This window comes from Acartia tonsa, chromosome 8 (assembly GCF_053477335.1).
Source record: "Acartia tonsa isolate MP-2025a chromosome 8, ASM5347733v1, whole genome shotgun sequence".
Lineage (NCBI taxonomy): Eukaryota > Metazoa > Arthropoda > Copepoda > Calanoida > Acartiidae > Acartia > Acartia tonsa.
This window is the reverse complement of record NC_137267.1, coordinates 52,116,547-52,132,724: the sequence shown is the minus strand read 5'-3', so window position 1 is coordinate 52,132,724 and position 16,178 is coordinate 52,116,547. Positions and strand designations below refer to the sequence as shown.

Here is a 16,178-nt window from a genome sequence, read left to right as displayed (position 1 = left end):
ACACACACACACATACATACATACACACACACCACACAGGCATAACTCAATCTAACAAAATGGATATAGGATATACGTGGATATACGGACAGGGGAAGAATTTGTCTTCAATTTAGCTTATGGATAACTTTTTATGGCCAATTTGTTCATCCAGTAGGAGTAGGGCAGGGGGTAAAGCGAATTGGATGGGGGTTGTTATTAATTTAGCCAGCTACAAGTTTCACTTTATTAGAGTTCATGAAAGTCTGGCGCAACATCCAAGTGATAATATATCGATTGACATAACTCAATCTAACAACAAATTTGAATCATTTTCCTTATACATATATTAAACAACCAAATTTCAAAAGAATAGTTATTTATCGCATCGTATTACAGACATTTTCCGCGGATATTATGGCTTAGAACCCGTTGTAATCCAGCAGATATAAATCGGTTTTGAAGCCATACTGGAAAAATTGGAATGCCTTGCTAGCAGACACTTTCCCACGAATAATAAAATAACCTAAAATTTTAAACTGGTTTTAATCTTATAATTTATGATATCCGCGAAAAGCTGTCTATGATACGATGCGATAAATAACTATTATCTTAAAATCTATTTTATTGAAAGATTATGCCAAAATTTAACCATAATATAGGTTCTTAAAGGTTAACAATCACTGCCGCACATGTATTATAGACAGCTTTCCGCGGAAATATATAGCGGATAGTATTGCTGAGAACCGGTTCTAATACAGCAGATATTAAGAACCCTGAAATATATACCTCGCGTCTTATAATTGCGGTGTAAAGAGTCCATTCGCCCAACAACCAACCCTTTGATTGCACGACATTTTTCTTGAAGTTCTAACAGTGGATGGTTTTGGGCTGTGGCATTCTTTTTAACTCTAACTATTGATGTCACGCGCCCGACATAACAACAGTAGGTACCATTTTTAACGTCTCTATACGCAGAAGTAAATGCCCACCCTAAGGTGTGTGTTATTAAATTAATTAACTTGCTAACATAATAAATTGATCAATATCACAATATTAATTCTATCATTAACAAGGATGACAACATCCAAAAGTAGCGAAGCAATAAAATTAATTGAAGGACACACAGACAAATTGAATTATATAGAAGTTTATAAATAGGCAATAAATTATATAGGTCACGAATAATAAAAAAAAACATATTTTAGTGCCTTTTACGCATGCACGACAGACTGACAGACAAAGTAAATTGAACACTTTATGCTCATTTATGCTAGGAATCTTCACAAATAATTTCAGTCCTCTATATTTAATAGTATCTAAGAAATTGTATTAACAATAAGTGAGGGTAATTTTTTCCATTTGCCTAATCCCTTGAAAGCCCTAACCCTTCGGGTACAATAAATATACCCACAAATAATCAAGACTTAGATCTTCTTTCCTAATATAACTTAAGTTTGAAAAAGTTTGTTTTCCTAGGGAAGGATTCGTTATAGGACCATACTTTACCCTGGTAGGAGTGCGATGCAATTAATCACTTTATTAATATAATATTTTACATAAACTTATTCATGGAATAAAATTACAAATTAGGATGACACAATGGTGTGCACAGGATTTTGCCAGGGGGGGTGTTGACACCCACTTTTTCACACGCCTATGGTGTTAAGCAATTCCACCCGTGTATGCTCGGAATAACCTCCAATGGATTTCTGGTGTCGTAGCCTAGAAGAAAAAAACAATCAAAAAGAATGAAAGTATCATCCTATTTCTATTGGAACTTTTCCCTAAGAGTTTTAGTTAGCAAAAGTACTCTATAATTCACTTTGTCTGTCCGTCCGTTCGTCCGTCTGTAACGCTGTAGGTGAAAGGTTACTTTATAGGCTGGTTTCAAGATAGATTGCTGGCTGGAATCAATGCTAAACATGAATTTTCAGTCGAAGCCATACATTAAAAATAATGATCAATGTACATATAATTGTAATGTAAAATGGACTAAAACCTGATAAGGATCTACTTTATACAAGCTTCTTTAGTATTTAGCATAGCAAATAATTTAGGTAAAATTGTAATATAAAATGGACTAAAACCTGATTAGGATCTACTTTATACAAGCTTCCTTTAGTATTCAGTACAGCAAATGCTAGCAACTGGTAGCAAAATATCCTATAAAAACAAAGAAGTAAATATTGTTATTATTGTTAATAAAATCCTCATATAAAAGTTACAGGATCTGTGTCTGTCTGTCTGTTCCGAAGGATCTTGCTAGCCTCTTAACTGATATGGTTCTTATTTACAGGATAGCTTCTCATAATTTTATTGAACGAATCATAACTATTTTTGTGGAGGGTCGACAACCCCCTCACAAGAAAAATCACCGCCAGAAAAAAGGTCCTAAAATTTTTTTTGTATAAGTTTTTCTTAGAAATGAAAATGAAAGTACAGTTGATTTTCTCCCCCCCCCCCCCCAATAATCGATTAAACTATTATCTTTTTTGTTTATTGACATATATTGAAAATTTGTAGGCACATATTATTTAATATTTAACTGCTAAAAATTTTTTGTTTAATAATTCAAAAAAAAACTCACCCAATCAAATTTACTGGAACAAATGACCTAAATATATAAATTTTCTTATATATCTTATTTTATTTTTATTTATTATAAAGTAATTATTAAGATGGTTTTAAAATCCTCCTGTTGTTCAATTTTGATTTTCCATACAAAAGCAGCTATACTGAAAAATTATTTTTAGCATCGTATTACAGACAATTTTCCACGAATATCAAATTGAACATCATAAAATTAATCTTTAAATTTTTCATTTTAATGTCCACGGAAAGTTGTCTATAATACGATGCAAAAAGTAACTGTCTTAGTTTCAATTTTGTTTTAAATTTAAAGAACATATAGATTTCTAATACAGGGATGAAGGGAATATTAGGCTGCTTATTACACTAACTCCCAACTTCCTAAAGTTTTATTTTGAGCTTTTCTTATTTGTTGGTATAACAACTTTGGAGACTTTTAGTAAATTATGATTGGTTGGTTAAATCATTTGAGTGTCCAAATTTCAATCACTAATTTTAATCTACAGAAGGAGTAATTTTGTATATCATCGTTGTGGGTGTACATCAATTTATCGGACATTGTCTTATCCCTTTAGTTCCATGTGATTAATTACTAAATGTTACCCAGCAATACTTTGCAGGACGACAGTCAGGTATCCAGATCCAAGCGCCAGCAAACAACCTGGAATATTTCATAAAAATAATTCAGGAGGGAAGGGACCTTAGGTTGGAGATCACATTGGTACCTAAAGTTTTATAACCACGCAATATTTTAGTTAATGTTTTATATATTTAAAAGAAAAACTTTCATTCCTTTTACAAGTACTTGAAGTCATTTCGACTTTTTTCCTCCTAATTTTATCACTGCTTAATTCTATTGTAAACAAGGCTGGCAATAGAATCATTTATAAACAAACAGACACAGTAAAGCATGTAACAGATGTTTATTAGTCATGAAAAAACACGAACCTTTATATGTAAATATTTTTTCTGAGCACGATCAGGTGAGAAAATCATTTCCCCACAAATGTTATCCTTATAACAAAGTAGCAGGATGTTTGTGTGTTTGTGTGTCTGTGTGTCTGTACCGAAGGATCTCGCTAACCGATCGGGTTCCCCTCAACAGGGTAGCTTCTCATAGGTCCCGGGAAGGTTTATAACTATTTTCTTTGGGGATGGGACACCCCCAACCCCCCCAAAAAATGAATAATCCCCCCCCAAAATTTTTATTTTATTTTTTCTTTTAAAATCTAAAATAAGAAATTGGGTTATTAAATTCGACTCTCTTCTACTCAAGTGCCCCTAGAGGCCTCTAGGGGCGTAGCCGCTAGTTTCAAATAATAGATTAGTTAAAATAGTCTAAATTTGATGCAAAACTGTTTAAATTCAGGATACTGTTTATGGAGTAGAATTACTTCCTTTTTTAGGAATTGGTTATAGAGATGCTTTGCTGAAATCAGTATTCCAAAGTTCATAAAATAATAATAATTTTATCATACAAAATTTTGCTGTCAAAAAATATAAAAAATCAGTTTTTAAATAGACGTACACTGTACAGCCTTTCTAGTATTATTAGTTGTAACGCTTTCTAAATCATACCTAATTGTTGTAGGAATTATCATGCAAAGTTTGAAATTGATAGGACAATTTTAAAATGTTTAAATTAATAAAAATAGCTAACCGTTACAGCTGGACTGACTGACCAGTCATAATTATAGAAAAGCTTTGCTTTAAAAAGTTTAAAAGAACCTGCTATATGAGCTTGTGGAGAGGGTACAATGTAAACAGAGGAAGCACTTCCAAACATAAATCCACTAATCCCATACAAACCACTAATAATAAAAGACTATTTCAAATACTTCTAGAAATAAATTTATATTGTATAAGTATAGATGGTTCCAGTTATTGGGACCTATTTTGTATGCTAGCAAATTGCTTTTTGCTCTTTTGTTGTGAATTGGCTGTTTAAAAATTTCCGATGCTATTGGCTGATGTTCAAAGACACAATTGTCGGCACATGGTCCCCACCCTGTAAAAATACTGTACACTGTTATTTTACTTTAATCTTTCAAAGTATTTCAGAACAAACATATGCAACTAATTTAAATTTTGAAGTCCACATTTGATTAAAACTTTTTGTTGTTCTAAATTAATACTATGTTTTATGTACTCTTTATACCTGGTAAGAGGAGATGCCACGTGTAGTAGAACAGCTGCCAGAGTGCTGAATGCCGCGTTTTGCATTGAAGATATCCAACAATATGGAGAATAGATGATCATTGACACACTTATGATGATGCTTCCAATAAGGTTCTAAAAAACAATATAGGTGAAAGTAGTTAGAAAAACAGATCTATAGTATATTTATATAAACAGATAGCTAACTCCCTTCCTTTTTCAATAACCCTATTCGTCTGCTACCAAATAGTTTTCTGCTACTTGACTGTGTTAATACACACTACGCCATTGGTTAATTTTCAATGACCCAATATAATGTTGGCTCCCTCTAGTGTTTTACTCTATTGTTAGAAAAAAGAGTTTAGTCATAGTTTTATGAATTTTCTTCTACCAAAACAAAAATAATAAAAGTTAGACCTGGACACCAAATACCATTCCAGGAGTGTGGATCAAACCGGTCAATGCTAAAACAAACATGGTTCACAAACATTACTTTTGTAATAAAAAAATTATAATGGAAAGATAACTAAGTAGCAGGTTTCGTCATATTTTCACATTTGCATTTGATAGGTTATTTTAAGGGTAGATAAATAATTGCCTCGCAAGGATAGGAAATTGCCTCTAGGAATAGAGCCCCCCACAGGTACTAGAGATAGGAGAAAAGCTACTTTAAATATACGACAAACCCCTACTTTGTTTTCTTTCCATGATTTATAAAAATCTATAAATGAAAATACACAAGATGATATTAATACCAAACCTGATATAATACCATTAGTTAGATATCCTAATTCTGTTCCTGTCATCCAACTTTCTGCCTCATCTAAGAATGATATTACCCAGTTAATAATCTCAAAGGGGTGGAATTCTTCTTTAATTTAATTTATCATCTAGAGAACCAGAACATCATCCACTTGTAATACAATGTCAACTCACAACCAACAATTTGATTGCACAAATTCAGTCTGGATGTCTTTAAGGAACCCTGCAAGAAATACCCTGCTTTAACTGCTGAAAGACTGCCACGAGTAGACCCAATACCCAAAATTTGAAGCCTCCAGCTTCAATAACAAAAAAAGTTACAGACATTTCAAAATGTTTTTTTAGTACAATGAAAGTTTTGAAAGATTTTCATTGCTTAAGATAGAAATTCCATATTAAATTACGTCGTCTAGAATCAAAATTAAATTTTTTTTTGTCAGAAACTTAGGCTGCCAGTAACTGAAAACATTTTTACAATAAAAAAAACCCTTTTCATAGACAAATTCTGTTTTAAAAATTCGGTTTAAATTACATTTGTAAGCGTGAAATCATAGCAGGAAAAAATGAAACTAATGTAAGTAATTCAGATGCTCAGAGTGATTGGTTGTTCAGCGGACTTAGCGCGGACTCAGCCTTCTGAGGGGCTAGAAATCCTAAAGGCTGGCATTCTAACACTACAGTACTCTCAGAACAACGTAAATTAAACTGAATTTTTTTAATGACTGACTATAAAGAAGGGTGTTTTTATTGTAAAAATGTTATCAGTTACTGGCATCCTAAGTTTCTGCCAAAAATAATCTTATAATTTTCATTCTAGGCGACTTATTTTAATAATGAAATTTTATTATTAGCTTTGAAAAACTTTATAAATTTTCATTGTACTAAAAATATCATTTTAAATGTCTATAACTTTTTTGTTATTGAAGCTGGAAGCTCAAATTTTTGGTATTGGGTATACTCGTGGCAGTCTTTCAATAGCTAAACGGTATATGTCTTGCAGGGTTCCTTTAAATGTGCATGGTAATGATTTACATCTGTGTATAGGCCAAGGCATTCCCCAGATCTCAATATTAGTGCTATGTGCCAGACATATCAGCATTAGTTCCAATTTTTAAAATATCTAGTTTGTCACATGGTGGACCAGACTCAAACCCAACACCTCCCCTATAGTAAGCAGGAATGCTATCAGTTAAGATAATGCCATAGGGAAAGAATAATATTGATCAAAAGTTTTGCAACAAAATCTACAAAATAAGTTTTATGTTAATAATTTACCTGTTGTATTGGAGGATGTTAGGGAAGTTTCAAAACTTCTAAATAAAAAACATGTATTACTTCACTTTATCAAATAAATATATTAAAGTGATCATGAACAACTTTTACAAAATATTCAAATTACTGGAGAAAAAAAATAATTCATAAACACTTGAAACTAACTTTGCATCTTCTTCATCTTGCCAAGTAGTCTCAGGAATATCTGCATCTATAAAAACAAAACTTGAAGAATAGTTATTTATTGTATCGTATTATAAGCAGCTTTCCATTGTTATAAAAATGTACAATTACAAGATTAAAACTATTATGATTATAAATTTTTATATTGGTAGAAATTTGTAATATTATATAATACATGATTTTTCAGTGAGGCTGATCCACTGGATATTAATTGGTTTTGAAGCCATACTGGAAAGAAAAAAACAAGATGTGAAATTCTTACTATGAACTGACTTCAAGCATAATAACATATAAAACACATATAGATGAAACAATTTAAATAAAAAACTTACTCAGAGATTGACAATGGAAGAAGTACAAGACTGTGAAGGGAAGTATGAGTGAGGGCATTGATCTGTTTGCGCAACAGTTACTAAGATAAAAAGTAAATTATATCACTTGAAATATAAATTATAAATTAATTTTCTTTTTTTATATATATCAATAACAAGTACCTTATTCCAGAAGCAAGAAAAATTCCACAAATGATTAAAAACATAAACTTGAGATGTCCACCTAAAAATTGAAAATCAGATTATGCTATTGATTGAGAAGGCATGACTGATGAAAAAATATTCATTTTTCACAAGAATTGGAAAATTTTAATTTTGTTCTATACATGATTTTTCAATATGACCAGTTCTAATCCAGTAGATATTAATCAGTTTAAAGCCATACTGAAAAACTGCTTACCTGTGTCATCTATTAAAATGGACAAGAGCAGCAATGAAGAAAAAATTGTCTAAAAAATCATTTATTAGCAAAATAAAAAGATTTTTCAAAAGATATTTTTAAGGAGTACAATTTTTTTTAATTGAACCTGTTTCAGTTGAAATAATCTTGATAATACAAAAACTATGGTATAAGTCATCATCAACAAAGGTATTGATTGCAATCTAAAAAATAAACATTTGGATTCTTAGTTTTTTTTTGTAACTTATACTTGACTTGTGTAAAGTTACCTGAATATGAAAAGAGATATGAAAATGACACCACCAGTGATAAAGTTGTCACAATTAATGATGGCTCCAAGATTTTTCAACAGGATGTACATGTAAACTAGCAGTCCCCATCTAATGAAAACAATATAATATTATATACTATCAGATTTTAAAGTTTTTGAGAAATTCTATTAAAATAAAATATTCGGATCTACTGCAGTTCCTGGTAAAATATTGCTGGTAAGCATTATTTTCAAAAATCTATGAATTTTAAAGGCTGCTAGCTGCCAAACGGCTAAACGTACAGATCAAACCTGACACCATTTTAAGCGGCATAAGAAGGCCTACAAATAATCTAGAATAGCAAAGGTCCAATTATGATCAGGGAAAGCTTCAATGAAGAAAAATCATGTAAAATAGGTCTTTTCCGCGCATTTCTCTGCACTTAGAGATAATTATGCATTATTGATTTATGGCTATTCCAGATTATTTGTAGGCCTTCTTATGTTGCTTAAAACAGTGTGTGGGCATGATCTGTGCATTCAGATTTTTGGCAGCTAGCAGCCTTTAAAATTCATCAATTTTTGGAAATATTCGTTACCAGCAATATTTTACCATGATCCAAATATTCTTATTTGTTTACCTACTAAATAAGCTTTTCTGCTCCATGATAAAATTTAACTTTTCATTATTTCCAATTATAAACTTTTTCAAGAACCTAAAATAATCATCTGTAAACTTGTTATTATAAAAGAATGATTATTTATTATTGTGTTTTATAGAAATCTTTCTTAAGAGAGTAAATTGAATAAGTTTAATTTTTATTCCTGTTTTGTAGGCTATGAAGGTCCAAAGGCCCATGCCAACATGAACCATATTATAGTTTTATTTTATTATTCCTGGAAAACTGTTTATAACATGATATGTTACATGACTAAAGTAGGATCAGACCAGCCAATAATGATCAGATTAAAATTCATACTTAAAAAACAGCTGCATTTTCAGTTGCAATAAATGACATTTCAAGTTTTGTTTCATTTATACCTGCAAAATACATTTCCAGTTCCAGTTGAGACATCAGACTCACAGAGGCTGTGGGTGGGTAGTGCTGTATCTTCAGAATAGTGACCAGTGCTTGCAGGGCCACTGCTTCCATAATACAAAAATGTCAGTTTTAATTTCTCATTAAAGAAAATTAAATATGAAAGTGATTTTAAAAAAATATGTAGGTAATCCTTATATAAAAGTAAAAGTAAGGATGTTTTTCTTTAAATTCGTCTGTTTGCACCAAAGGAAACACTGAACCAATACTGTTCTTTTTTACAATGTAGCTTCTCATAGGCCCTGGGAAGGTCTATAATTATTTTGTTGGAGGAATTTACCACCCTTCCAATATCAATTACATCTAGAAAATAGAGAATCCCCCAAGCTAAAATCCTACAGTGCCCCTAGAGGCATCTAAGCAGTTAGTTTGTAAATAAAGAAATTCTTACCTTGAAGGAGAGATAATTGAAATTCTAACTCCAATATTTGATTCTATGTCAACTCTTAAAAAAAGATAGAGAACAAAAAATTCCAGTGACTTTTAGGCAAAATATATGGCCAAGAATAGTTACTCTTTGCATCTTATTATAGACAGCTCTCTGCAGATATTAATCGGTAAAATTATAAGAGACTGACAAAATTGTTATTAATTTTATGATTAAAACAAATATTCATTAAAAATTGGTTGTAAAAGACTAAACATGGTTTACCAAGTAGCTGAGAAAAAGTTTTACAAGCAAATATTAATCAGTTTCAAAGACATACAAGAAAAAAAAGTTAAAAATCATGTAGTCTAAATGACTTGTTTACCTTCCAGAAATATTTGGAACACCATTAGAATGTCTCCTTTGGCTCTGATGAAATGCTGTTGGTTGCAGATATCTATTTTTCTAAACAAATATTAATTAATATTTCTTTTTCACTGATTAAATTCAGGGAATTCTCAAAAAGAATGCTGCTAATTTTTTGTGATATCAATCATATTTGGTCCCTAAAGCAGCTCAAAACCTGATAAATCTTTCACAAACACTGTGAGTCCCTTAAAATATTGAATATACTATCCATTGTCCCATCCCTTGATCCCTGCATTATGTTATTTTTGTACCTTTTGATCTTTTTGTGTCATGTTGGTTGAAGATAAGGTCTGCAAGGAGATTGAGTTCCCCCTGATGTTACTAGAAATAGAAAAAAATGAATATTGCTTCACAATCTCTTTAAAGTAATTTTAGAATAAATAACAAAATTTTTGAACATTGTTTGAATGGTAAAATAAGTAATATAGTTATTAAGGAAAAAGTTACCCCTTCTTTTTGGATCCAAATTGCAAGCTCTAAAACAAAAACAATTTGTTAAATACTAGTTGTTGCGATTCTAACATCTAAGGTACCAATATTCAAGGAGTAGGGAATGGGCAGAAAAATAGCCTAAACACATCCCAATATTTTAATCTAAAAAATATCCTAATATTATCATAGTAAAGCTTCTTTGAAAATGAGAACCCATATGGTTTAGTAATTATAAAAATTTTAAGCTACGGATAAAAAAATGCACTTCGCTAAATATTCACCTGTGGTTCAAATATCTGACCTCCTGCTGGCGAACTTTGTGAGGATTTTGGCGGGCTTTCTGCATCAACACAAGGGTGCTGCATCAACTTTGAAGACGACATTATCTGTGATGTGGCGGGAAAAAGAGTGGTAGGAGACAAAGAGTTGGGTTGGTTTGTTGCAACTGAGGAAATATGGATGTAGAATATACGCGGATATTATGCAGAGATTGAGGAAACAATTGATTGTTTATTACACTAGTCCCCAAAGTTTTATAATATTTTTTTCTTATTCGTAGGCTTATCAACTTTGGGGACTTTTGATTGGTTGGATCATTAAGTTGAGTGTTCAAACGTTTCAAACACTAATTAATAACAAAAGGAGTAATTTTGTGTATTATCATTGAGGATATACATAAATTTAGAACAGGGGAATATTGTTGTCAATTTTGGTTGCTATTTTTTCTGTCAAATATTGGTCAGTTTATTTATCCAGTAGGATGGAGTAATACTGGGATACTATGACAGGGGGAAAATTGTCGCAAATTTAAGTTGCTATTTTCCATGTCATTTATTGGTCAGTTTGTTCATTAAGTAGCTGGTAAAGGGGATGGAGTACTTGGGGTTGATTACTTCGTACGGGCGGGATTGCAGTCCAGGGCCTTATCGACTTGATGTACTGTCCAGGTCCTTAGGAAATTAGGCTAAGTAACATCCATCAGACAACCAACTCTCTGTGATGCACGACCTTTGTCTGAGAAGTCCCAACTGTGCATGGTAACGAGTTGCGCCTGTTTTGGGCCAAGGCATTCCCCCTACTCTAACTATTTATGTCGCGCATCTGACATAGCAGCAGTAGGAACCATTTTTAACGTCTATAGTAATGACGCGGTGTCGGCCCGAGATTCGAACCTATCACCTTCCCGACGACGAGCGGATGCGCTACGTGTTGAGCCACGGTCGCGGGTAAGGGGATGGAGTAAAGGTGGAATCTTTATTTTAACCTGCTTTAATTTGATCTGGTGTAATATCCAGGTAATAATAAATCCATTATTAACCCACTACATGTTACACTTTATTAGGTATTTTCAGGGAGGGAGGGGACAATGGACGGTTTATTACACCAGTCCCAGAAGTTTTTATTCATTGGAATAACAATTTTGGGGACTTTTCATTAAGTTGAATGTTACAATCACAATTTATAACCTACAAAGGGGTATTTTTCTGTATCATCATTGGGTATGTACATCAATTTATTGGCCATTGTTTTACCCCTTTAGATCCTTGTATTTTCCCTGTCATTTATTGGTCATTTTGTTCATCCAGTAGCAGGAAAGGGCATGGAGCAAAGGGGGAATCTTTATTTTAACCTGCTTTATTTTAATCTGGTGTAATATCCATGTAATAATAGATCCATTCCTGAGGATGGAGAGAAAGATGACTTTGGAGACAGAAATGGTGTGGACCTATTGGAGGAGGTTATAGACGGCAATGGCAGGGAATCTAAACATAAAAAGGAAAATTTCTAACTTTTCATAAAAATTTAAAATTACTGGTACCCAAAGATTCACAACCACGTTGTCGTTTTCTTGAGCTAAAACTTTGGGCACTTTTATTGAAGTTTAATTGGCTGTTTTTTTTATACTTTTTATCTAATTTTAAGATTTAACAAATTTTGTTATTTTAAAAAAGGAAGGACAAACAACCAATAAGGATTTAATTATAGATAAATTATCACACTATTATACCTTGTTGTACAGGAAATAATTATTACAAAAAAGATGAATAGGATACACATATCATACAAAAAGTTGTGGTAGAAAAAGTTAAAAATGTTAAAATTGGACGTACGGACTTTATGGTAACTATTTTAGAGTTGTTAAGCCTCTTAATTTATACCTAACTGTTACAGGAATCATCATGCTAAGTTTAAAATAATAGGACAATTCTAACTGTAATTCTGTAATTCCTAGCGGGTTCAAAGTGTGCTTGAAATGTCGTCCTTACATTCTGATTGGAAATATAGCTTACTATCTATCTATCATTGTAACTATCCATCAATATAACTATCTACCTATGTATATATCTGACCTGCTTTATAATTTCTTGCTGGTTCAAAGAGTGCTTGAAATGTCGTCAGGACATTCTGATTGGAAAAATAGCTTACTATCAACCTATCTATCTATATATCTACCTATATATTGATCTACCTAGATATATCTATTTATCAATCTATCTACCTATTAAATCTGACCTGCTTTATAATTTCTGGCTGGCTCAAAGAAAGCTTGGAATGTCGTCTTTACATTATGATAAAAATTTCAAATACACGTACGGACTTTCTTGTAACAATTACAGAGTTGCTACGCTTTCTAAATCGTACCTTATTTGTTATTGTTAAAATAATTATCAATCGATAGGACAATTCTAACATGCCTAAATAAATCGGTTAACCTGCTCTATAATTTCTGGTGGGTTCAAAGAGTGCCTGAAATGTCGTCCTTACATTCTGATTGGAAATATAATTCTCTTCATCCAGACTTGAACTTGTTGTGATCAATTCATCCACTAAAATTAATAGGTTCAGTTTTAGTGTATAAACTTTTCAACAAATAATTTTAAACTAAAAAACAAATAAAAATCATCTACTAAAATTATTAGACTTAGTTTCATATTTTTAGTTTTTTTCAAACATTTTTATCTGTCGTTCTATCTGTCCATCTTTCTATATTTTCTAAATATGTGTTTAGTCATTCTATCTATCTATCTATTTAGCCATTTGTCTATCTTTAAATATTTTATTAATGTGTTTTCCTTCTTTTTATCTATCCTTCTATAAACCTTTCAGTCTATCTATCTATTTGGTTATCAATCTAATAATCAAATATCTACTTGTTTATCCATCTATCCAAAACAATAGTGAACATAGTTCAACAAAAATATAAATTCTGTAGTGAGTTAGGATTTAATATTTGTGATGATGAATAAATTATTTTAATTTATTATATATGTAAAACTTATTGCAAATTTAAAGATTTTTCTAAAATAATAATTCATGGACTATGAAATCTATGTAAAATTATTTCAACTTAGAAAAAAATCTGAACGTTATTTAAACTAATGCGTTTTAGCAAAATAGTTGCAAAAGCTCATTCTATTATATTTAATACGGACACCTAGCGAGTAAAAAAAAACATACAAACGAAACAACTTATCACAAGTTAGTGCTTGTAGTTTAACCCTTTACGTACGAAATAAGTTTTAGCGTTTAGTAACAAAATATTAAGTTAACTATTTTCTATCTATCTATCTACCTACCTATCTATCTAGCATTCTATATATCTATCTATCTGGCTGTAGAGCTGTTTGAATGACAACCAACTCTTGAGATTTAAAGCTCATTGAATCCTTACTACTTTTATCTATATCCATCTATCCAAGTAACTATCTATCTATCTACCTGGCTGTAGAGAAGTTTGAATGACAACGAACTCTTGAGATTTAAAGCTCATTGAATCCTTACTACTTTTATAAATCCATCTACTTAAGTTTCTATCTATCTATCTCTCTATTTTTCTATCTATCTATCTACCTGGCTGTAGAGAAGTTTGAATGAAGACCAACTCTTGAGATTTAAAGCTCATTGAATCCTTACTACTTTTATCTATCTATCTATCTAAGTATCTATCTATTTATCCATCTATCTAGAAGTAACTATCTACCCAGCTAGAAACGTCGTAAGGAAACTCGCATCCGATATGTAGTATATTATCGCCAAAATCTTATTTAAGATTTTATAGCAAAAATCGAAAAAAATCGCTAGGGATTAATTCGATTTTGTAGTAAAAATCGCGGCAACCACGATTTCCCTAAGATATCGTAAACAATAGCATTTTATGTGTGTAATCACACACTTACAAACAGACACACAACCAACATATAATCAACATCATTCTGTGAGAAATATAGTTTATAAATTGGCCGCTAGAAGTTCACATTATTTTAAAAAATATATTGCATTTTTTCTGTTGTCAAACAAAATAAATATAAAACTGATAACTAAAATTGTCATAATGTGTTTATGTTTAATATTACAAATAAAAGTATTTTTAAAAAGCTTTTTTTCTAAATGGCAACATTTTTAAATGTGTGTCTTAATATTCCTTAAATCATTGCCATTTAGTATGATAAACATAAAAACTTTTGTGAGTATACATTAAGCAGAAGGGCACAGAGAACGGTAACTCTTTACACTATGTCTCTATCTGTCTATCACTCGCTCTTTTTTTCTGCATGCACAGTATGAAATGGATTCTTCAAGCAACCACTTACTTACATACAATATTTACAAACAAAACTACATGATGTTAAATATTTTTTAAATGTACTTTTTATTCACGATTTTGGCACGATATCGCTTACGAGCCTTACAATATCGCTTACGATTTCGTGGGTGTATCGCGCAGCTCTAAGTACCTTTTCGACCATTTATCGTAACATATCGTCGATGTGCATTGGACGACTATTTAGCGATATCGTAAGAACTTGTGCTCGATTGCTACACGATATCGTGCGCTATAGTAGCGCGATAGTGACGCTACTTTCTGGCTGGGTATCTACCTGGCTGTAGAGCAGTTTGTATGACAACCAACTCTTGAGATTTAAAGCTCATTTGTGGTAGCGGCCTCGGTTTACCGGCCGCTTCCCAAGTTCAGGATTACGGCAGTGCGAACAGACGTGGACACGTATAATTATAGAGAAGCTGGGCTTCTCTATATATCACCAAATAACAAACAGAATTTACTAAGATGTTACTTTATTCAGAGTCTAAAGGTTACTGATTTATAATACAATAAATAATCAATACACAGATTGGAATAATTAATACTAAATCAAAAGTTCAATATAGATATACATGCAATAAACAAAATGGACAACAATTATCCCCCATCCCTGGAAAGGGGTGGGGAACCAAACAATTCAGATTAACCATAATGCGGCTGTCAAAACTATAATCAATTTTAAAGCATGGGGGAGGGGTCAGGTGTACCCATTCCCCCGTTACTCGGGGGAGGGCTCTCAGCCCTCCTACGAGTCGAGGTCAGGGTTGCCATGCAGCATGGCCCAGGGTTGCCGAATACCACACATTGAATCCTTACTACTTTTATCTATCTATCTATCTAAGTATCTTTCTATTTATCCATCTATCTAAGTAACTATCTATCTACCTGGCTGTAGAGCAGTTTGAATGACAACCAACTCTTGAGATTTAAAGCTCATTGAATCCTTACTACTTTTATCTTCCTCGTAGCTGTTTCTGTCTTCAGGGACAGGACAATGGCCGATATATTGATGTACATACCTAATGATGATCCCCCGTCTCTAGATTACAATTAGTGGTTTAAACATTTGAACACTCAGCTAAATTTAACAATCCATTAACTAAAGTTGTTAAGCCAACAAATAACTTATTAAGTTATTATAAACTTTGGGGACTAGTGTAATAAACAGGCCAATGTCCTCTCCCTCCCTGCTCTGTCTGTCTCTAAGTTATCATTAACAATCTCTCTATCACCGTCGACTTTGTCAATCTCTCTCAAACTCATTTTCCATTTATAAACTCTGCAGGATTTTTCCCTCTGAAAATAAATCATGGTTTTCAG

The 16,178-nt window shown here is 32.0% G+C and overlaps 2 protein-coding genes across 2 annotated transcripts; both read right to left on the bottom strand.

Annotated features, from left to right (window-relative positions):
- Positions 1-1,531: 1,531 nt before the first annotated feature.
- On the bottom strand, positions 1,532-10,702 carry LOC145325710 (uncharacterized). Its single transcript, XM_080168663.1, has 22 exons — positions 10,537-10,702; positions 10,271-10,299; positions 10,075-10,144; positions 9,780-9,859; positions 9,419-9,472; positions 8,970-9,074; positions 8,569-8,643; positions 7,947-8,057; positions 7,805-7,880; positions 7,678-7,726; positions 7,440-7,500; positions 7,278-7,357; positions 6,928-6,973; positions 6,766-6,803; positions 5,489-5,551; positions 5,146-5,192; positions 4,730-4,863; positions 4,300-4,382; positions 3,175-3,232; positions 2,570-2,596; positions 2,070-2,145; positions 1,532-1,704 (listed from the first exon to the last, which is right to left on the bottom strand). Exons 1-22 carry the CDS (start codon positions 10,636-10,638, stop codon positions 1,645-1,647), a joined length of 1,524 nt encoding a protein of 507 aa, XP_080024789.1. The 5' UTR covers positions 10,639-10,702; the 3' UTR covers positions 1,532-1,644.
- Positions 10,703-11,890: 1,188 nt separating this feature from the next.
- Positions 11,891-16,121, bottom strand: LOC145326676 (uncharacterized). The gene is made up of 4 exons (XM_080170042.1): positions 16,077-16,121; positions 15,744-15,897; positions 12,970-13,083; positions 11,891-12,018 (listed from the first exon to the last, which is right to left on the bottom strand). Exons 1-4 carry the CDS (start codon positions 16,119-16,121, stop codon positions 11,891-11,893), a joined length of 441 nt encoding a protein of 146 aa, XP_080026168.1.
- Between the last annotated feature and the right edge of the window lie 57 nt (positions 16,122-16,178).

Excerpts from the sequence above, each read along its gene's own strand:
- LOC145326676 (XM_080170042.1), bottom strand. The coding sequence starts at position 16,121 with ATGAGTTTGAGAGAGATTGACAAAGTCGACGGTGATAGAGAGATT. Across the intron at positions 15,898-16,076 it reads TCGACGGTGATAGAGAGATT|AGACGGGGGATCATCATTAG; the intron begins GTTAATGATAAC and ends ATTGTAATCTAG. Across the intron at positions 12,019-12,969 it reads CACCAGAAATTATAGAGCAG|ATTCCCTGCCATTGCCGTCT; the intron begins GTTAACCGATTT and ends TTTTATGTTTAG.
- LOC145325710 (XM_080168663.1), bottom strand. The coding sequence starts at position 10,638 with ATGTCGTCTTCAAAGTTGATGCAGCACCCTTGTGTTGATGCAGAAAGC. Across the intron at positions 7,501-7,677 it reads CATTTTAATAGATGACACAG|GTGGACATCTCAAGTTTATG; the intron begins GTAAGCAGTTTT and ends TTCAATTTTTAG. Across the intron at positions 3,233-4,299 it reads TCCACAAGCTCATATAGCAG|GTTGTTTGCTGGCGCTTGGA; the intron begins GTTCTTTTAAAC and ends GAAATATTCCAG.